The sequence below is a fragment of the Bombina bombina genome, chromosome 4 (genome assembly GCF_027579735.1).
Source record: "Bombina bombina isolate aBomBom1 chromosome 4, aBomBom1.pri, whole genome shotgun sequence".
In the NCBI taxonomy this organism is placed as follows: domain Eukaryota; kingdom Metazoa; phylum Chordata; class Amphibia; order Anura; family Bombinatoridae; genus Bombina; species Bombina bombina.
This window is the reverse complement of record NC_069502.1, coordinates 966,400,203-966,422,772: the sequence shown is the minus strand read 5'-3', so window position 1 is coordinate 966,422,772 and position 22,570 is coordinate 966,400,203. Positions and strand designations below refer to the sequence as shown.

At 40.4% G+C, this 22,570-nt stretch overlaps 1 protein-coding gene across 2 annotated transcripts in view; it reads right to left on the bottom strand.

The window, feature by feature from the left end:
- The window catches only part of KAT14 (lysine acetyltransferase 14), an 86,932-nt gene that overhangs the window by 52,112 nt on the left and 12,250 nt on the right, over positions 1–22,570 (bottom strand). Inside the window, exons 3-6 of one of the 2 annotated variants that reach the window (XM_053711993.1) lie at positions 22,204–22,325; positions 20,694–20,875; positions 2,563–2,985; positions 2–558 (exon numbers count right to left, since the gene is read on the bottom strand). In XM_053711993.1, the coding sequence (XP_053567968.1) occupies positions 2–558; positions 2,563–2,985; positions 20,694–20,875; positions 22,204–22,325 (1,284 nt within the window). The remainder of the gene's footprint in view (position 1; positions 559–2,562; positions 2,986–20,693; positions 20,876–22,203; positions 22,326–22,570) is intronic. The other variant, XM_053711994.1, reaches the window with a different exon arrangement.

Sequence of the window (22,570 nt, the reverse complement as noted above, 5' to 3'; positions counted from 1 at the left end):
CCTGAAATCTATCAAGGACTCTGTAGTCTTGGCTTGTTGTCTGAAATGTTGGAACTGTGCTCTGTGGTCTTGTAACAGACCCTTCCCTTGCTCCATATATTCCACCAACAAGTAGGAGTGCAGCATTCACAGCTTGATCTAAGTCAAAAAGGGGCAGACCCCTTTCACGTTTGGCTTGCCGTATGAGCAGCTTTCGCCTTAATCGCCTGGCCTCTGGGGTTACAGCAACAGCACTGGGACAGGTGTCAAGACGTTTTAAAAGTCCTTTTTCTTCATAAAGACTAATACTACTATATTCAGGACCTTTGCTCTTTTCCTTTTCTATGGCAGGCTGCCTTTTTCTCTCACGTCCTCGGTCATAAATGGAATCCTCGTGACATTCACTTTCCACCCTCTCAGATCTTTCTTCTTCACTTTCTATTTCTTGCTTGATCTGCAGAGAAGTTTTGACCTTTTTTCGAGGAATAGGTGTTGAAGATCCTGCTATTGCATTACTTGGGGGTGGTATGTATTCAATGCCTGGATCAATGACACCATCTACATCCATGTCTTCATCATCTGCAACACAGAAATATGACGCAATATAAACTAAAGAGTGGGCGTAAAAGCCTTATCACAAGACCACCCTATTATTTCTGGTACAAATCCATATACCACAAAATTGTTAAATACATTTAAAAAATGCTACCCTCAAATATACATATCAAAGATCCTTATAACCTTAATCCTGGTTTCTAAGTCTAGGTTTACACTTTCTATGTACTACTAAAATATATAGCAATTGAAATGACTCCAGCTGTAATTTAACAATGAGATTAAGAGTCCAGTCGATTAATATATTTAATGTGTGTGATATCACATTCTTTGCTTCATCATCAAGACTATTGTTAATACCTGAGTGCAAAAACAATGGGCCCTATTTTTCAAAATGCCAGTGAACAAGTTCTGGGCTTGTGAGGCAGCACGCATTGCCCACACTTAAAACCGCTAACAATTGCTTGTGCAGCTCTGATCCCTGCTGAGCAGGGCTTGTCAATCATCCTAGACAACTCTGAGATGACAGAGGTTAGTCGGCAGCAGCTGTAAGACCAGTTCTTCTTAACTTGTAGTTGCAGGCTCACAAGGATTCCAAAGCTACAATCGTAGCATGATAAATGGAGCCCCAAGTGTTGAACCAAAGTAGCTCAATGCCAGTTATGCTATGTTTGTGAAATCAAGGTGGTTTATAAACAGCAAGAATCACCAAAGTATTTCTAGTTCTAATGCGTTGCTGAAATGCAACATTATTTAACCTTAAAACATTGCACACCTACATTTAAGATTTAAATATAATTCACAAACTACTTAATCTTGCTGTGCCCATTAAATCAAGTTAGTTTTAAACTTTGATACAGTTTACTGTTCTTCATTTCTATTTGCTAACATTTAGTGTCTTTTTATATGAAAAGGGACATTAAACTCAAACATTTTCTATCATGCATATGAAAGAGCAGCAAGTTAGTTTGTTAATCTTTTTCTCAAGTAAATAAATATTTTAAGTTAGATGTTTAAGTGTAAACTATCGGGAAAGGCAAGGCATGTTCTTGCACACCACATTCAGATAGATTGCTCACTGGCTAATAATGACAATTCCTACAACTTTACTGGTAGACAGTGACAAGCAGACATGCATAAATACATTCATAGTTTGTTATATGAACGAAGTTAGCTTCAGTTTCCAGCATTTGGTTAATTCTGACATTAGATATATTAAAACTTAAGTATACCTCCCAATATAATTGAAAATAATCACATTTGTAGCTGCATTTAAAGGAACACTCAATTCCAAAAATCCTATTGTTTAAAAAGATAGATAATCTCTATCACCCATTCCCCAGTTCTGCACAGCCAACATGGTAATATGAATATACTTTTAACCTCTGTGATTACCTTTTATCTTAGCCTCTTTTGACAGCCCCATGATCACATGGCTACTTATTTATTTACTACTTATATTTAAGCCAGTTAGTGCAGTGTCAGCCACAACTCCACGGACGTGAGCATAGTATTATCTATATGACCCACATGAACTAGCAGTCTCCTGTTATAAAAAGCTAATAAAAAAGTATGTCTGTAGTAGTTTAGTAACAGGCAGAAATTTAGAGGTTTAAATGTTAAAGTATATTAATATAACAATGTTGGTTGTGCAAAGCAGGGGAGTGGGTAGTATAGGAGTTATCTATCTTTTTAAACAATAACAATTTTGGTGTTGACTGTCCCTTTAAGTTCTAAAATATCTGGTGCTGATACTAGCCAAATAGAAGGAAACTGAGGATAATGGTTATTCATTTATGCAATGAATAACAAATAACAAATTCATGCACTTATCTAGTGACAAATCCTCCATGTTTGACAAAAACTTTAATTCAGAGCAGAAATATAATTAAAGAATAAAAAAATAGAATATTTTTTTTTACTGCATTTCAAAATATCTTCCTTTATATGCAACAAGGAAAACAAATTGATTTTAATGTCCCTTTAATAAAATACATTCAGTGCTATTGAAGAGTTTATTATACGCACCATGAAACAAGGCTTGTGGTGGCATAACATCAGGGATTAGATCTGCCTCAGAGAACAGGCTAGGTGTTGCAGAGTGAGAAGCCGGAGTGCCTGGAGCAGAGAAGTCCAAAGATGGTGAAGGAGAAGGACTGGTCATAGGGGTTCGGTCTGAGGAGCTCAAGGATGAGAAGTCTATAACCTCTCCCTTCTCAAGCATGATATCTGGTCGACGGTTTCTGCTGCTGGAAAATTTGACAGGAGTAGAGGTTGTGCTACGATCCACATATCCTGCAGCCTCTTTCTGGGCCCTTCGTATATCTTTTGCCTCCTGGGTTCGAGATCTCTTTTCCTTAAGCTCCATGGCAGATTCCACAGGGTTTCGGCTCACTCTCTTCCTGAGGCCTTCAACTGTGATGACAGAGTCCAGGGAAGGTTTTACCTGAACTGTAGAGAGAGAATGTGTGCCTAGCTCAGAGGTGGACTGTAATGCAGGTCACCACAGAAATTAGTTCTGGTTTCAAAAACACAGATTCCTTATTGATTTTTGCTTATACAAAACAAATATAAAGGGACATTAAACTCAAACATTTCCTATAATGCATATGAATAAGCAATCCTTTTTATTTTTGTCCATAGGAAAAATATTAAGTTAAAACTGAATGCATATTGAAACTAGCAGAAAATCCAGGTTTATATAAAAACTGCCAAAACTCTATTTATGCAGAGCATAAATAGAAGCATAGAAACAAAACAAAAAGGGTTGTTTTATTCAGAACAGGCACAAAAAGTAATGTTTTAGAATATCCTCTTTTAGATGCAACACAGAAAAAAATACTTTAATACCCCTTCAAAATACATACAATTATAATATTACAGTATGAAAGGATTTTATTTGATGAAATCAGTACTCAAAAAGAACAAGTAGGTAACTTGCATTTTTTTAATTGCATGTTTAACGTAAGTGTCTACTCAAAAACACAACAGTACCATCTATAAGCCATACTACTTTTAAATGGCTTTGATGATTCCACTGAACAGTATTACTTGTTAAGTAACTAGCACATGCCTTCCTATGCTTTCAGTACTAAGAAAAAAATTGCTTAAAATGCCTAGGAACTTGGCATTTAATTGTAAAATATTGTACAAGTGTCTATTTTGATTAACTGCAGTAATCAAGTACTAAAGATAAAACTACCTATAGAGTAATTTCAACAAAACCTGGCAAACGTAAAGAGCTGCTATCCTCTTCATTTAATAACGTGTCATTTAACCCCTTATGCATCCTTATGAGAGTTTAAAGCACAGTTAGATATAAATGTTTTTAACTATATATATGGATTATCTGTGCACACCCAGATTCATACAAGTTGTAGAATACATGACAAAAGTGTATGTCACAAGCATTTCATAGTTTATGATGCTCAAAGCAACGCAATATCATTAGAAAGGAAGGAAGAAAGAAAGGAAGGAGATTTGAGGAAAAGTGCTGGAAATGGCAGAGCTATTGTCTTCTAAGGATACAAAACCCTGATAGCAAGTTGTCTCCAGTCCTACAGTCTTTGTATGCTTTAGTGTAGTGATCTTGCTTCTCACAAGATTAGTCATTCATTAGACCTCCAATGAAGAAGACATTTTAGACACATCCCAGTATCTCTTACTAAAAATATAAAGTTTGTCAATGTATGCTTAAACATATAGTAAAGCGACATTGTAATGGAAAGACAACCCTAGATCAGTGGCAGCTGGTACATTTTGAAAATGGTAGGGTGTTAGACCCCCCTCCCCCTTTAAATAAAAAAACAGACCCCCTCAGATGGCTCCGTTCACTTAAAGAATTTTGGTCAACCAATTACTAATAACAACAATAATATTATATTAAAGGGACACTGAACCCACATTTTTTCTTTTGTGATTCAGAAAGAGCATGACATTTTAAGCAACTTTCTAATTTACTCCTATTATCAAATGTTCTTTATTATCTTGGTATATTTATTTGAAATGCAAGAATGTAAGTTTAGATGCCGGACCATTTTTGGTGAACAACCTAGGTTGTCCTTGCTGATTGGTGGATAAATTCATCCACCAATCAAAAACTGCTGTCCAGAGTTCTGAACCAAGAAAAAAGCCATCTTATTCATATAAAGATAACAAGAGAACAAAGAAACATTGATAATAGGAGTAAATTAGAAAGTTGCTTAAAATGCTCTATCTGAATCACGAAAGAAAAAATGTGGGTTCAGTGTCCCTTTAATGTATAGCAATATGGTGTGATTTAATATAGAACATTGAGATGACAACATGATAATGCAGCAGTGTGGTTTAATAGAAAAAATAGACATATATATCTACATAACACAAGGATATAAGCTTTGGCCATAGGGGAAGAAAACATAACTTAAAGGGCCATAATACCCAGATGTTTAAACACTTGAAAGTGATGCAGTATAGCTGTAAAAAGCTGACTAGAAAATATCTCCTGAACATCTCTATGTAAAAAAAGATATTTTACCTCAAAAGTTCCTCAGTAGCCACCTCCCATTGTAAAGGATTTCTAAGCAGCATTTTAGTGTGTCTGTCCTGGGACAGCTGAAAGGATGAGCCTCGTGAACTCTCATATTATTTCACCAATCAGGTAAAGGAAGCTTACTATGAAATCTCATGAGAGTTAAGTCAAATCTCATGAGATCACAGTAAGAGTTCATGACCTCAGCACTGCTGATGCTGATTGGCTGCTGTTCATTTCTTCATTTTTTTTTTTATTTTTACCTGCAGCTGGGACGGAGCAGGTGAAGTATAACTTTTTACACAGAACTTACTCTGCTGAGCTGAGGAGATTGTGAGGTAAAATATCTTCCTTTTTTATATAGAGATGCTCAGGTGATATTTTCCTGTCAGCTTTTTACAGTTATAGTGCATCAGTTTCAAGTGATTTAGCATGTGAGTATTATGTCCCTTTAAGCTTACCTGATTAATTATTTTCTTTCTTGGCAGAGAGAGTCCACAAATTCATCATAACCTATGGGAAATACTACACCTGGACACCAGGAGGCGGCAAAGACATCCCAAACAAAAGCATTAAATATCCCTCCCACTTCCCCTACCCTCTCAGTAGTTCAAGCCGAGGATAAGGAAAAGTAGAGAGATAAAAAGGGGTACAGAGGTGCCAAAAGACTGCAGCCACTACATTTGTTCAGGGTGGTTTTGTGGACTCTCACTGTCAAGAAAGAAAATAATTTATCAGGTAAGCATAAATTATGTTTTCTTTTTAATAGCAGTGATAATTCACAAATTCATCATAACCTATGGTAAACTAATATCGAAGCTGTGGAGGAGTTCACAAACAATTTAGGGGAAAAAAAAGTAGGGAGAGGCAATCCTAAGAACTTGGCACCACGGCTTGAAAAATCTTTCTCTCAAAGGATACCTCAGTTGAGGCAAAAACATTGAATCTGTAAAATGTTGTGAACACATGCAATGAGGACCAAGTAGCAGCCTTACATATCTGTTCAACTGAAGCCTCATTCTTGATAACCCAGGAAGAAGAAACAGCACAGGTAGAATGTACCATAATATGCAATGGAGGCTGCTGGCCCGCTTCTATATATGCCATGCGAATAAAACTTCTGAGCCAGAAGGATATTGTACAAGCAGTGGCTTTCTGACCTTTGCACTTACCAGAATGCAGGACAAATAAGGCAGATGATTAACAAAATTCCTTGGTAGCATAAAGATAGAACCACGTCCAGATTACTGTATATAACAGCCTCTCCTTAGAGGAAGAAGGATTGGGAAAAAAAGATGGAACAACAGTTTCTTGATTAATATTATGAGTAGAGACAACCTTAGATAAAAACCCCATCTTTGTCCACAGAACAACCTTATCCTCATGAAACGCTAGATAAGGTGGGTCACACTGTAGGACAGACAATTCAGATACTCTTCAAGCAGAGGAAATGCAAACAGAAACAAAACTTTTCAAGATAGTAGCTTGATATCAACAGAATGCATAGGCTCAAATGGAGCCTGTTGAAGAACTCTAAGAACAAGATTAAGGCTCTATGGAGGAGAAATGGAGGAGCAATGGATGAATATTTCTAGCAATAGCTTGAACAAATGACTGAACACCTTGAAAAAGAGCCAATGTCTTATGCAACCAGAAAGAGCAGAAATCTGACCCTTAAGAGAACTAGCCAACAGGCCTTTCTCTAATCCATCCTGAAGAAACCGAAGGATACGCAGAGTCTTCACCTTGTGCCAAGGGAACCCCGCAGTCCACACAAAGACAGATAAGTCCTCCACACCTTGTGGTAAATATGTCTGGAACAGACTTTCTAGCATTAATCAAAGATTCAATAACCCCCTCAGAGAATCCTCTCTGGGACAAGACTATGTGTTCAATCTCCATGCAGTCAGCCTTAGAGAATCTAGATTTTGATAGAAAACGGACCCTGCGCCAGAAGGTCCGGCCTCTGAGGTAGTCGCCATGGAGGAGCAGATGACATTCTTACTAGATCTGCATACCAAGTACTGCGAGGCCAAGCAGGGGTTAACAAGATCGCTGAAATTCCCTTCTTTTTCGGGCTATTACTCGAGGGAGTACAACAATTGGAGGAAAAAAGATACACTAGATTGAATTGTCACAGAACTGCTAAAGTGTCCACCAACTCCGCCTGAGGATCCCTCGATCTTGGTCTGTATCTTGGCAGTTTGGCATTGAGACTGGAAGCCCTCAGATCTATCTCAGGGCATCCCCACCTGTGGGTGATTTCGCAAAACATCTCCCGGTTTAGCGACCATTTCCCTGAGTGAAGAGTCTGTCTGTTCAGAAAATCCGCTACCCAATTGTCCACGCCTGGGATATGTATAGCTGATATTTGGCATTGAAATGTCTCTGCCCACTGAAGGATATGAGACACTTCCAGCATCACCAGAGAATTGCGAGTTCCGATGGTGATTGACATAAGCCACCATAGTGATACTGTCCGAATGGAATTTAATAAAACGGACAGAACGCAACTTGGGCCATGACTGAAGAGAGTTAAAGATGGCCCTCAATTCCAGAATGTTGATTGGAAGAATCACTTCCTCTGGGTGACAGGTCCCTTTAGCCCTCAGAGACCCCCACACAATGCCCCAGCCTGTCAAACCCGCATCTGTTGATAAAATCTCCCAGGATGGTCATAGGAAACAAATGCCCTGGAAAACAGGTTCCTAAGACAGCAACCAGGAAAAAGACTCTCTTGACACTGCATCCAGAGAGATTTCCTGAGACAGGTCTAAGTAATTTCCATTGCATTGGCTGAGCATACATAACTGAGGTCTCAGATGAAAGTGAGCAAAAGGAATAGTATCCAAAGCAGCTACCATAAAGACCTACCACCTCCATGCATTGAGCCAACAAAGGGCGAGGAGTGGATTGAAGCGACAGACTGGCAGCCTGAAGCATCTCCCTGCGTTGATCTGTGAGATAAATATGCATGCTGACAATCTATTATGATCCCGACTCGAGGAAATTCACTCTCGTGTTGGAAATGTGAGGGCTCTTTTCCAGATTTACCCGTCAGCCATGTGTCCCAAGATACCAAAGAAGCTTCTCTGTGTGAGTTTGATAAATGTAAAAACGGCGCTTGAACCAAGATGTTGTCCAAGTATGGCACTACAGCAATCCCATGCAGTCTGACAACCGCAAGGAGGGCCTAGGACTTTTGTAAAGATCCTCGGAGCCTTAGCTAGACCAAATCGAAGAGCTATGAAATGGTAGTGATTGTCCAAAAAGGCACAACGGAGAAATTGATAATGATCAAGGTACACATCCTTCAGATCTATGGTGGTCATTAACTGACCCTACTGAACAAGGGGAAGGATGGACCTGATGGTCTCTATTTTGAAGGAAGGAACCCTCAAGAATTTGTTTAGACACTTCAGGTCAAGAATGGGACGGAAGGTTCCCTCCTTTTTTGGGAACTATGAATAGATTTGTATAAAATCCCTTTCCTCTCTGCTTGGGGAACTGGGACGATAACTCCCATGGATACTAAATCTTCTAAACAATGTAGGAAGGCAGACTTTTTTTCTCCGGCCTCCTCGAAAAACCCTTGAGAGGAGGAACCTGCCCCTTGAAGGGCAAGATAGAAAACCTATTTTGTATCCCTGAGATACAATGTCCAGCACTCAAGGGTCCTGAATGGACTGAGGCCAAACTTCCTAGAATTGAGATAACCTGTCCCCTACTTGACCTGAGCCCAGGTCGGAAGCCACCCCTTCATGCTAATTTGTGGTCAGGGGTCGATTTATTGGGCTGTTTGTTCTTGTTCCACACTGGGATAGGTTTCCAAGTTGGGAGGATCCGACTTGGATGAGGATGTGTTCCTCTGAGTCTTGTTCTGGCGAAAGGAGCAAAACTTTCCCATAGGATGTCCCTTAGATTTAGCTTTCTTGTCCTGGGATAGAAAAGCCCCTTTACTGCCAGTGACCATAGAAATAATAGAATCCAAGCCTGGCCTGAATAAAGTCTTCTCTTTAAAAGCCAGTGATAATAGACTTGGAGACCCTGTCCGCTGACCAGGACTTAAATCAGAGAGCCCTTCTAGCGAGTACAGCAAAACCAGAGGCCTTTGCATTAAAGGGATAGGAAAGTCAAAATTAAACCTGCATGATTCAAATAGAGCATGTCATTTTAAGACACTATTAAATTCACTTCTATTTTCAAATGCGCTTTGTTCTCTTAGTATCCCTTGTTAAAAAATAAATACGCACATATCATACACTAGTGGGAGCTGCTGCGAATTGGTGCCTGCACACATTTGTCTCTTGTGATTGGCTAAATAGATATTTTCAGCTTCCTGTCAGTAGTGCAATGCTGTCCCTTCAGCAATGGATAACAAGAGAATAAAGAAAATTTGATAATAGAATTAAATTGGAAAGTTGTTTAAAATTGTATGTTCTATCATGAATCATAAAAGAAAATGTTGGGGTTTACTATCCCTTTAAGACAAATGATTTGGATAATTGTGTCAGAAATAAAGGAATTGGGCGTTTTTAGTGCCTGAATGCGTTCTTAAATATCTTCTAACAGAGATTCCACCGAAATCAGTTCAGATAAGGAGTCATACCAAAAAGTGACAGCCCCCACCACCGCTGCAATACAAGCTGGAAAAGCAAGCCAACCTGAAGAAAAACCTCTCTCAGGTATCCCTCTAATTTCCTATCCATAGGATCCTTAAAAGATGTACTATCCCCTAGAGGTATAGTAGTGTGCTTAGCCAGATTGGAAATGGCAGCGTCCACCTTAGGAACAGTGTTCAAATCTTCCAAATGTGTATCCAGCATCAGAAACCTCTCCTTAAAGCTTGGAGGAGGAGAAAAGGGAACACCAGGTTTCTCCCACTCCTTGGATATGATGTCCATCACCTAGGACGGTACTGAGAACACTTTAGGGGTTGTTAACTTAGGTTTAAACACCATATTCAACTTGTGTACCAGTTTGTCTTCTGCTGGTTTAGAGTCAGGTAAGCCCAATGGGGATAAAACCTCTTTAATCAAATACCTCAGGTGTTTGATTTAAAATTTAAAATTATGTCCTCAGAGTCCTGTACTGGCTCAACAGAGGAGTTAGAGGATGAAAGTTCCCCCTTAGAACTAGCCATGGAATTGTCCTCATCAAAAAGTGGCACATGACAAGCTGCTGCAGCCCCCATAGAGCTGCTGATCCTAGACTCAGAGGAGCAATGCTTAACCTTCCGCTTCCTTTTTCCTGCAAGTGGCATAGCACTCATGGCAGCAGAGACTGACGACTGTAATTGGGCTGCAAAGTCATGAGGAGAAAACGCTAACCCCTAAAAAATGTTTGAAAGACGGGGTTACAGGGCACTGCATGTCAGGAACTTAGAGGTAGAATGGGGTTGTAAAACTGGCATGTAAGGGCTCATTGATATCTAGAAAGTCGACAAGCCTACAGTTTTAGCCTGGGCTGGCAGAGATATCACAGGAGTCTGGGTACTAGGCCCAATACAAAGACTGCAGGACAGACATAAGGCATAAGTTACACAATTGAGCAGGAGGACACACTTTGCTCAATCTGCAAAGGATACATTTATTTAATTCAATTAAAGGAGTAGGGCAAACATCCTCCTGACTAAAGTCTGAGATAGAGTCTTCCATTATAACAGTCAGTAGTCCCAATTATAAGATTATTATTAATTAACCGGAGAGAAAAAAACTCCCTAATATAGCCCCAAGTTAATGCTTATATCTGGGATGTCTCACCACCTCCCGTGCAAGCCACCTTTCGCCCTGACGATCCTTTTCCAATGTGTCTCGGCACACAGCGCGCTATGTTATACATAGAGCGTGGTGAAAAAGGAGCCAACAATTGTATGCTACCTAAGTGCGTCTCCTGCTCCTGTCGGACACTCCCACTATTACCAAAATATGTGTCTGCAATGGAAAGGCGCCATCTGTATGTGCACCTTATAGTTACTGCATCACGATAAAAATACACTGCCCCACATAGAGCCTGCCCACTCCTCACTGTTGAGAGGATTCCACCTGAGCCTTAAAAGTAGTTTGAATGGTGTGTAAAACAGCGTGCACCGGGTCCGCTTGTAAGTTAAAATAAAAAAATACGGTGCCGCTTATAGGGATTGTTATATACACATTATAACGCTGCCCACCTCTACTAGAGGTACCCCAGTAATAATGTCCCCAATAAAAATCAATACTTTCCCTTTCCATATAAGTGTTCACAGCCCAACATTCTAGGCAACGAGCCATATTATGAGGAAGAGCAAGGGAATTATCCAGTCAGAAGTCTTCAACCAGTCTGGGTCCTGTAACACAGAGAAACTCAGTGCAACTAACACTGTTTGTCTGCAAAAGAGTATAGCTCAGAGACCTGGAGGAGGCATGGGAACTTCCCTACGATCACCAGAAGCTAACAGACACAAGAATCTACTAAGAGGATTGCATGGCTCCCCAGTCCTCTCTTGCAGAAAACAATTAATTGTGGACATAAACCTTGAATCTTCATCAGAGCACCTCTCTTTGCCAACCTCCATGAAAACATAAATTATGCTTACCTGATAATTTCCATTTCTTTTAATGGAAAGAGTCCACAGTTGCATTCATTACTTTTGGGAAATAAGATCCTAGCCACCAGGAGGAGGCAAAGACAACACAGCCAAAGGCTTAAATACTCCTCCCACTCCCCTCATGCCCCAGTCATTCTGCCGAGGATCAAGGAACAGTAGAATAAATATCAGGGTGAAAGGTGCCAGAAGAATATAAGGACGCCCCACATAAAATTACGGGTGGGGAGCTGTGGACTCTTTCCATCAGAAGAAAAGTAAATTATCAGGTAAGCATAATTTATGTTTTTCTTCTCAAATGGAAAGAGTCCACAGCTGCATTCATTACTTTTGGGAAAACAATACCCAAGCTATAGAGGACACCAGGCCTGAAACTCTACCCAATAAAAAACCCAGCCTCGACGGAAGCTGAGAAAATTTTAAAGGGAAAATGAACCCAATTTTTTTCTTTCATGATTCGGATAGAGCAAGCAATTTTAAGCTATTTTCTAATTTACTCCTATTATCAATTTTTCTTCATTCTCATGCTATCTTTATTTGAAAAAGAGGGCATCTAAGCTAAGGAACCAGCACAGTTTTGGTTCAGAACCATGGACAGCACTTGTTAATTGGTGCTGTCCAATCAGCAAGGGCAACCAAGGTTGTTCACCAAAAATGGGTCGGCATCTAAACTTACATTCTTGCTTTTCAAATAAACATACCAAGAGAATGAAGAAAATGTGATAATAGGAGTAAATTAGAAAGTTGCTTAAAATTGCATGCTCGATCTGAATCACGAAATAAAACATTTGGGTTCAGTGTCCCTTTAAGAGGAAAAGCCCCAGTGACACTGACTCGCAGTTAGTCCAGAAGCCAAACTAGAGACTACAAACTGACTCGACTGAGTTAACAGTCCTCCAGGAGACACTGTCGCCCAACAAACGGTCCCCCACCGCTCATCTCCACAAATGAAGGAGACACCAGCAGAAACCCCCAAGTGAACAAGGCAAAGGAGAACCAAGGAAATCGAAAGGTCGCCTAATACAAAAAGGAACAGAGACCCAAAGGGGCCCAAACAGGGAAAGGAGGCCACGCCTATACCAAGCGAAACCTGGAATAAGACCGGGCACAGAGACAGAACAGACGTCTCCCTAATATCCTGCAAGCACGAAATGCAACTGAAGAGGCAATGTCCTCCCAGTGTCTGTCCCTAGAATACCAAGGTATTTGACCACAACAGGACGACACAGAGGGTACTTGCGAGGAAGAAGAAGCAGTCAAGCAAGAAACAGACTGCAAAAACAACACCTATACAGAGGGCACGTTCCAGGCAACCTAAGTCGCCGGACCTACACACAGGTCCCTAAAAAGGGGAACACAAAAACCTCAATCGAGGTCCCCCAAGGAGAGTATACTCTCAGAACCCGAAGGAAGAGTAAACCCTCTTCTAATCAATGAAACAAGTTGAAAGGAAAATCTATACCCTAGCAGACTAAGCTAACAGGATAGATTCAACAAGCTCACCCATTCAGAGGAGACCGCTCAGCCATCCTGACCTGCAGACCCAGACTCAGCTGGACAACCCAGCCTCCAAGACAGGGAAACAAAAGAATCCTGAAACAGGTACAGGAACGAGTGTAAGGATAGCACAGCCATCCCCACAGAGCACAAGTACAACCCGACTCTGAAACAGACAAGGCAATATACCTAAGAAATCAAAATAAAGGCCCAACAAGTCTGCTTGGAGCCAGCAAGACCCCCGGGGAAACCAATCACACCTTTCCACCTCCCATCCAGGAGAAGTCCCAAACAAGGACTCTATCTCCCTAGGGAGGAGAATATTCCCTAAAGAAAAGGGATGATGCCGGAAGGGCAACAACTGTCCTCAAGGCCCGAAGGCACCAGCGAATGGGAAGGGAAATTCCCAACACAGATGTCCTAGAAAAGGACCCCCCTACAAGTAGCTTGCCAAGCAGAGGCACAGCAAACTCATTCGCCTGCAGAGCAGGGAATCCACGGGAACACTGGCAAGCTGACCAGGGGAATGCAACCCTAAGGCGCACCATAAATTGTGCATCCAGCGCCAGCAGCTGGGTATGAACCAACCACCCTTGAGGCTCAAGCCACACAGCTAACCCCCAGATGATATGGGCCACTCTGTGGCAAAGAGTAAAAAAATACTCAGAAAACCTGGACAACCATGACCAGGTGAGGTAGATGGAGCAAGGACAGAGCCCAAGTTCCCACTACCTTGGAACACCCCGACCAGCCCTGAGATTCAAGATTCCAAAACCACCCAAAACAGGGTCAGTAAAAAAGCCAAGCAAAGCATTAGCAACCGGAAGTCTCAGGGAGAAAACCAGGTCCGGGCACCTAATAGTTCCGGCAAACCTTACCCTAGAACTAAACACCCCAACCGGCCAAAAAGCCAGACACAAGGGTATGGATGGAAATCTAGAGAATCCGGATAGCGAGAAGAACTCAAAAGCTCCGACCAAAGGAAGGAACCACCCCTAGTCCAACGATCCAAGAAGCAAGGCTAGAGTCATATGAAGATACTTCTCAGAGCCTCAAGACAACCAAGGGATACCTCGAGGACCAAAAAATCCTACAAGCAGGACTAGTCTCCCTAACACCTCCGCACAAGCAGAGGACACAAGGAAGAGAAGGCACTAAGCCTACCCAGCTCCGGAAAACCCCGAGCTAAACAAAAGTCCCCGCAGGGAACAACCATCACCCGGAAACACAGATCCCTAAAAGTAGATCCACTCACCCGGAAGCAATGGAAGAAGACTCAAAGGCCTCTTTATAACTAAGTCAAGAGTAAGAGCTGCATCTAGATATACTAGAAGCAGCTACACGTACACCTACAAGGTGTCAAGAGCTGCAACAGGTTTCAAACTGCAAACCTTCCGCATGCTAGACAGCTATCCTGTACAAGCTGTTGGATGAAGCTCAAAAGGACACATCCAGAGGACTAAAAAATGAAGGCCAAACCGTTCAATAGGGCCCTCCCACCTTCCACCACATGGGGGAGGAAACTCTAAGATCTGAGGAAATCAGATGTCAGATAGAGCGATGCAGTGGAAAAATTCCCCTGCCCGGTCATCTATGACTGAAGGCTATAAGGACTGAAACAATCCTTCCCACCTCACGGACCCACAGGTCCTCTCGAATGCTTAGTTGAACATGAAAAACAATGATAACCTGAGCACTCGACGCTTCTACCGAACCAGCCGAGCAGAACAGCGCCACGTGTCTGAACAGACGCAAAACCGAACAAACCCGACAGGACCAGCCTGCACCTAGGGTCCCAACCGGCAAGCTGCGTATATTTTCCCTTGCTGGAAAAAAAAACAGAAAACAGACATTTTTAACAGAGGATTAACATGTCCAACAACTTCCGAAGAAGTTATAAAGAGTAACAATCCCAGAAGGTTCTTGAAGGAAACAAAAAACAAATAAAAGACATCCCATTAGATATAAATAAAATATAAGGGAACTCGGAGGTTAACGCCCAAAAAGACACAGGCCTACCCGCAGGACCAGCCAAATGGAGCCCAATCACACAAAAATGGGAAAGATTTCTAACAAATGACAATCAGGAGATAACTTCATCCCCACATGTCTAATGAGGTGCACCATTCGAAGTATCAGACTGAAAATCCCTGTATCTGTTAACGATAGTGTAATTCAATAACTGAAAAACATGTCTGAACAACACGCGAAGGCGCGCAATCCTGTAACGGAAGGCAAAACACTCAGGAACAGATACCCCAGCGGGGAACTGTAGAGGCCCAAGTCGGAAGGCCCGGGACAATAGGGCACAAGCACATTCTCAAATAAACGTCTGGACTCTGCAGACAAACAATGGCCAACATTATGTGGAAGCAAACACATGCTGCAACCTCCAGGGGAAACAGGCAACCCCGCATGGAGGAACCATGTGCAGAAGTATGATTTGGTAGGGAACTCGCCTCTCGGAGGACAGGATGGCTCAGCAGTCCCTGGATTCCCCGATTAACCAGGCGCTCTAAAATGGCATACGGAACTAAACTGGTTGACAGGCGTCAACGAGGCCACTCCGGATTCATCCCGGACACAGAATCTGAAATCAAAATAGTCTCAGTATCAGAATCCTCTGTAACTAAATTTGAAATTAACACAGTCTCAGCATCAGAATCCTCCATAGCTGGATAGAGGATATTTAAATATGGACTAAAGTAGTGAAAAAACTAAAACGGCACCTGACACCCCCAATGGCTGGGGCACTCACCACCTCCTAGGACCAGACCCCTGCGGACTAGAAAATTTCCTTTGCCATGCGGTCGGGAATACGGAAATGGTACAACAGAATGTAGCCACGCCCGAACACAAGGTGAACCGTACAGTCCAAACAAGTGCGCCCAGTCAAAAGGCCGCGTCACTTCCAAAGGCCTCAATGTTACATTCACAAGCCCAGTAAACATTGCACATAAGCAGGTTTAATCACGTAACAAACATGATTATAAACCGTGTGAAAGGAACCGTGCACAACGTGACCCGAATCTCAGGGACACACGGGGACGGTCTGGGAAAAGTAATTACATGTCACTGACAGAGATGTGAGTTTTCCTTATCGGCCAATGAACAGCTGATACATAGTGATATTTTTATATATAAAAGGCGCAGGATAGCGCTGAAACGCGTAGACTATTAAGAACACCACTGGCTCCAAGAACATTGATTTAAGCAAATAGATACTATTTTGCAAAACCAACCAGAGAGAAGAACATTCCCCGTATACCGGTTTCCCGGTTGGCCCTCCGGTGTCACATGGGATTAGCGTGACACGTGACCGGGTAGAAGGAAGTTACCAGGTAGAAGGAAGTTGTCGGGTGAAATCAAAGCTGGCGAAAGACAGTGAAACATAACATACTGTCACGGCGAACAACCTTAAAACAACAGCGACAGCTGAGGCAACCCTTCCATAACCCAGAAGAGAGGAGACAGGAGCCATCGGAGGTCCAGTAAGGGGGTACACTTACATAATAAGGGACTTAAACCTAATAAAGTGTATAACACTTACGGAGGAACCACAGTGTATAACACTAATGGAGCAAATATAGTATCTAACATTCACGGAAAATGTATATACAATTGTTACAATTGTTTCATTTTATATAGAAAACACGCCAGTAAGAAAAAAAGTGTTTTTAACCACACATTGGATATAAAGGAACAAACTTTTTAACAGGAATACATACGCCTCAGTCTTGAAGGCAGAGTTGTGGCCACAACTTAGAACACGAATATAATTTGGACATTTTATATTTTTCCTGTCATATTTTTTATGTGGTATTGATGTGATTTTATACTATCAACAATTATTTGCAATAGCAAAATGTTATATTTTATTCAGTAAAAAGAATAAAATACAAATTATAGTAGTGCTATTATTCACAGTATATTAAATGGTAAAGTAAAACGGACACAGAATAAATTCAAACCACGCAGGGATATTCAAACCACGCAGGGACAATTAGACAAGAGAAATCCACCCCATAGCTTTTTAGCGCTTCTTAAACCATTGCATACATGATAATAAACCCCCCTCAGGAGATATTAACCCTCGATTCCAAGATACTAAAAGAGACTCACTGAGACCCTTAAGTTATAAGTTAGACCTGCAAGGTGGTAGCCTCTCAGGAAGCATATACATTACAGTACATTGCGAATAAAGTAAAATGAAACGATCTTACCGGAATCTACACAGTGGAACAGGAACAGGGCCCTTCAAGTGTGACGGATAGTAGCATCACCTCCGCCATGGACTTGAGAGAAGAAAGCAGGCAGCGAAGCGAAGTTCGACAACAACGATTGCTTGAGCAGCTGTTGATATGAGTCGGGATGGTTTCGCAGAAACTCCCTGCATTTCCGGACTCTAACCTTCATCCAAGCCCTTACTGAGAGACTGACAGAACTACTTAAAACTCGTGTCACATGACGAAGAGTACTACCTTCCATAAGAGACAAAAACAAAAATAAAAAATTCTGACACTTCTCTGCCATCCTCCTGGGACGAAAGTCAAAGAATGACTGGGGGATGAAGGGAGTGGGAGGAGTATTTAAGCCTTTGGCTGGGTTGTCTTTGCCTCCTTCTGGTGGCCAGGTTCTTATTTCCCAAAAGTAATGAATGCAGCTGTGGACTCTTTCCATTTAAGAAGGAAACGAGGCAAAGAACTACAGAGAGGGTAGGGGAAGTGTGAGGGATATTTAATGCTTTTGTTTGGGGTGTCTTTGCCTTCTCCTGGTGACCAGGTGAAGTATTTCCCATAGGTTATGATGAACTTGTGGACTCTCATTGCCATTAGAAAGAAAAGTGCAAACTCAATTAATTTTTTTCTCAGATGCTTCAACCAAGACCATATGAGTACCTTACGAGGGGCACAGTACTAGTTTACATAAGCTTTGGTTTCTTGTCTATAAAGCTCAGATCATTACAATATAAAAGATGTATAGAAAAATATGGCCAAATTAACACAGAGCCAAGAAGCATCACCCTACAGATTATTTGAATGTGATATTCCTCAGAAAAATAATCAGCACATATGTTTAGAGTGGCATTGTGCCTGGTTTCATTAGCCAAACTTTCTTGTCTATACAGCTTAGTACTAAATATATGACACATCTAGGCACAGTAATCAGTCATTGAGCAGGTTGGTACATAAATAATGTGGAGATAATCACCATGTGTTAGGCCTGGGCAAAAAAGAAATAAAAAAAATCAGTACATTGCAAAAAAGGATCGCATAGCGCTAAGGAACATCAGCCTGCAGGTTATGTCAGTGACATACCTAGCTACAGAAAGGGAGGAAGCAAAGTTTTGGAAGCAGCAGCAGCTTGGCTCACTCAAGCTCCAGAATACACAATTGCCAGGAAGTAATAATAGACACATCTTCCACATCAGTACTCAGTGACACACTGGGGCTGGACTCCGTTAGTGCTGGGGTAGAGGATCTCTGCACTGTCATCTCAGAGAAGCTGGGATGATGATGATAGTAGCAGCTGTGCTGGAATTATTTCCCCAGTAAAAAAAACAGAAGGGAGCCAAGTACCAGTAAATCCCAGATATATTAAATAAGCAAACTGAAAATATCTCCTAGAATTAACAATCCTTGAGATCGGCCAAGAAGATAGAACTTCACCAACCACCACGGCCTTACACACATTGAGCAGTAACAGCAGAAGCACTGTATGAAAGCAGTATAATTCTCCTGCACACTTGTTTGCCATCACCTACAAAAGCACACTTTACACTCTTACACTGCCTTACCTTTAATGTTACCAAAGTGTTCCTAAAACATCTTCAGGTTATGGTGAGGTCCATGGTTGTATCTGAGGGTATAGTAAAAAGAATGCGTAACCCCTACCCCCCAAGCTGTTAGCCAATGGGAGGCTAGGAGCCATTTTATTTTTATTAAAGCCTTAATGGCCATAAGGAGACTAAATGGGTGATTTCAGAAATGTCTTATAGGGATGAACTGAGCATGTTTCAAGTGCTCTCAGACAGAGCAAATATTAAAAAAGCATTTAGAGCTGAACAATATTTTGTAAAAGGTTTGTTTTATTATTATTATTATTATTTTAAACTAACCTCGCCCTCCTGAAAAAATATAGTAACCTGTAAAAAAGGAACCTCACTTTTTTCACCTTACAATAGCATATTATTTATTTTTTTCTCCCCCCCCCTCCCAAAAAATGGAGGTGCCTCCACTGCGGTCTAGATATCTAATTTAAGTAAACACACAGGTTAAAAGAATAGTCTAGTCAAAATTAAACATTCATGATTCAGATAAAGCATGCAATTTGATTTATTTATTCAACTTTCTAACTTACTCCTATTATCAAATTTTCTTCATGATCTTGGTATCTTTATTTGAAAAAGCAAGAATGTAAGCTTAGGAGCCAGATAATTTTTGGTTTAGCACCTGGGTAGTGCTAGCTGATTCGTGGCTACATTTAGACAACAATCAGCAAGCGCTACCCAGGTTCTGAACCAAAAATGGGCCGGCTACAAAACTTACATTCAAATAAAGATACCAAAAGAACAAATAAAATTTGATACTAGGAGTAAATTAGAACATTTCTTAAAGGGACATTATACACTAGATTTTTCTTTGTATAAATGTTTTGTTGATGATCCATTTACATAGCCTATACAGTTTTTTGTTTTTTTTAAATGTATAGTTTTGCTTATTTGCTTATTTTTAAATAACATTTTGCTTATTTTCAGACTCCTAACCAAACCCAAAGTTTTAGAAGTATACTGATGTATACCTACTCCAGCTTGCTCCTGTTTGTGTTAAGAGTCTTTTCACATGCGGAGGGAGGGGGGAGTGTCTGCTCTTTTCGCTATACAATCATTTTCAGTGGGTGTTCCAGCCAACCTTTTAACCAAGCTAAACTGGGAGCTTCTAAGTAAGTTTTTAAATGTTTTATACTGGATTTTTATATCAGTATCAGTGCATATTATTCTTTATATTGGTGTCTATTACATGCAGTTATATAAAATTGGAGTATACTGTCCCTTTACAATTGCATGCTCCATCTGAATCATGAAAATTTAATTTTGACTAGACTAAGTCATGCTTGGAAACTGGAAGCAATGCTGCTTCTGAGCAGAAAATAGCTGGTGACTGGTTGTGCTACTGCTCCTGATTGTTTCACAGGCAGTTTCCTGCTTGGCAGTTGCAATGCTTTTGGCTTGCAAATTGAAATTTACCGCTTTTTGGGGTCAAGAACATAGTTGTCTAGGGTCAATAATAAAAAAATCACATACTGTAACAGATTAGAGTATGCCATTTTTGCATTAGAATTAGAACCTTTACTATCTTGATCTTATTAAAAAACTTTAAATCGGACAGGCTTAAAAGGTGTTGATATAATCTGAACTGTATTTTATGGACAACAGATCAGCAACATACCAAAGTGGCTTGAGCACCAGTTGAAAGTAATTTGCTATCAAGGCATCATTATTTTCTGTAGACAGCAATAACATACACCAAGTACAATATTGGACTTCAACAAATCCGTGAACTTCTTTACCTTTTGCCTTTTGTGAAGGGATAGGGTATTTTTCTCCATCAGGTTTCATAATGGGAGGTTTATTGTGAACAAGTTTCCACCATCCTGGTTCTCCAAACTCTTGAGCTCCAGATCTGAAAAACATAGGACTCCCAACAGAAAGACATCCTGCAACAGTACTCCACCAAGTAGAGGTCTTCTTCCTAAAGAAACAGGAAACATCCCGCTGTTTAACAAGAAGTAAAGCAGTCACACTGTTCAGGCTGTATGTGTGTGTATATATATATATATATATATATATATATATGGATAATTGGCATATTGAAGTGCACATCTGTTCAAATTTATACATCTCTAATACCTATACCAGGTGGTTCAGGCAACTTCCTTGGTGCTGACATCCTGTGCTATTGCAAGTCTCTAGAGAAGGTGGTGCTCACTTTGATGTACATTGCACAAAAGAAAATACTTAAAGGGACACTGAACTTAATTTTCTTTCTTTCATGATTCAGATAGAGCATTACATTTTAAACAACTTTCTAATTTACTCCTATTATCAATTTTTCTTTGTTCTCTTGCTATCTTTATTTTAAAAACAGGAATGTAAAGCTTAGCAGCCAGCCCATTTTAGGTTCAGCACCATGGATAGCGCTTGCTTATTGGAGGCTTACATTTACCTACCAATAAGCAAGCATAACCCAGGTTCTCAACCAAAAATGGGCCGTCTCCTATGCATCACATTCCTGCTTTTTAAATAAAGATAGCAAGAGAACGAAGAGAAATTAATAATAGGAGTAAATTAGAAAGTTGCTTAAAATTGCATCTGAATCATTAAAGAAAAAAATTTGGGTTTAGTGTCCCTTTAATGGGACAGTCTACACAAAACTTGTTATTGTTTAAAAAGATAGATAATGCCTTTACTACCAATTCCCCAGATTTGCACAACCAACATTGTTATATTCATGTACGTTATAACATTTAAACCTCTACATTTCTGCCTGTTTTCAAAGGCTCTATTGACAGCCTCTTAATCACATGCTTTTGTATTTGCTTTTCACAACAGGAGACTGCTAGTTCATGTGGGCCATATAGATAACAATGTATTCACGCTCGGGGAGTTATTTAAGAGTTAGCACAAATGTACTAAATGCAATTCAATAGATAATTAATACAGTTGTGATTTGGGGGCTATCAGAAGACACTTAGATACAAGGTAATCACAGAGGTAAAAAGTATATTAATATAACTGTGTTGGGTGTGCAAAACTGGGGGATGGGTATCTATCATTTAAAAAAATAAAAATTCTATTGTAGACTGTCCCTTTAACTCAGGTAAGCTATATTAATTATTTCTGCTTGACAAATCATGTGAGCAAGTAACCCTCTAATATTCTTGTTTAGGAAACCTAATTTTCTACATTGTTTTTGGAATCATGATTCCTAAAATTCTGTTGCAATCTCCTAACTCAGGGGGGGGGGGTCCTAAGTTTCAAACAAACATATAAACACTTGCATTATATCTGTATTCCTACCTGTTCCCCAATAAGAAGGTCCAATGCTTCTCAATAAAACAGCAAATGTCTTCCTTCCATCTGAAGTATCCCTGTCGACCTGTGCCCTCCAATGAGAGGTTGTACATAGCCAACATTACCACCTAAAGTATGATAAATAGCTAGAATTAAATTACAGTGTACTTTTATTATTTATTTTGCCCACTTTTTCTCTGATTTAACTCTCAACATTTTTTTTCCCCAGTGCCCCTGGAGATGCTGGTCCTGGAGTGCATTATTCATAATTAAGAAGCAAACCCTACATTATTTTAATCAATGCTGGAGGTCGTTTAAACATCCACCACAACAAAGGAGATACAATAAACCTACTCAAGGGACTTTTAAAAAG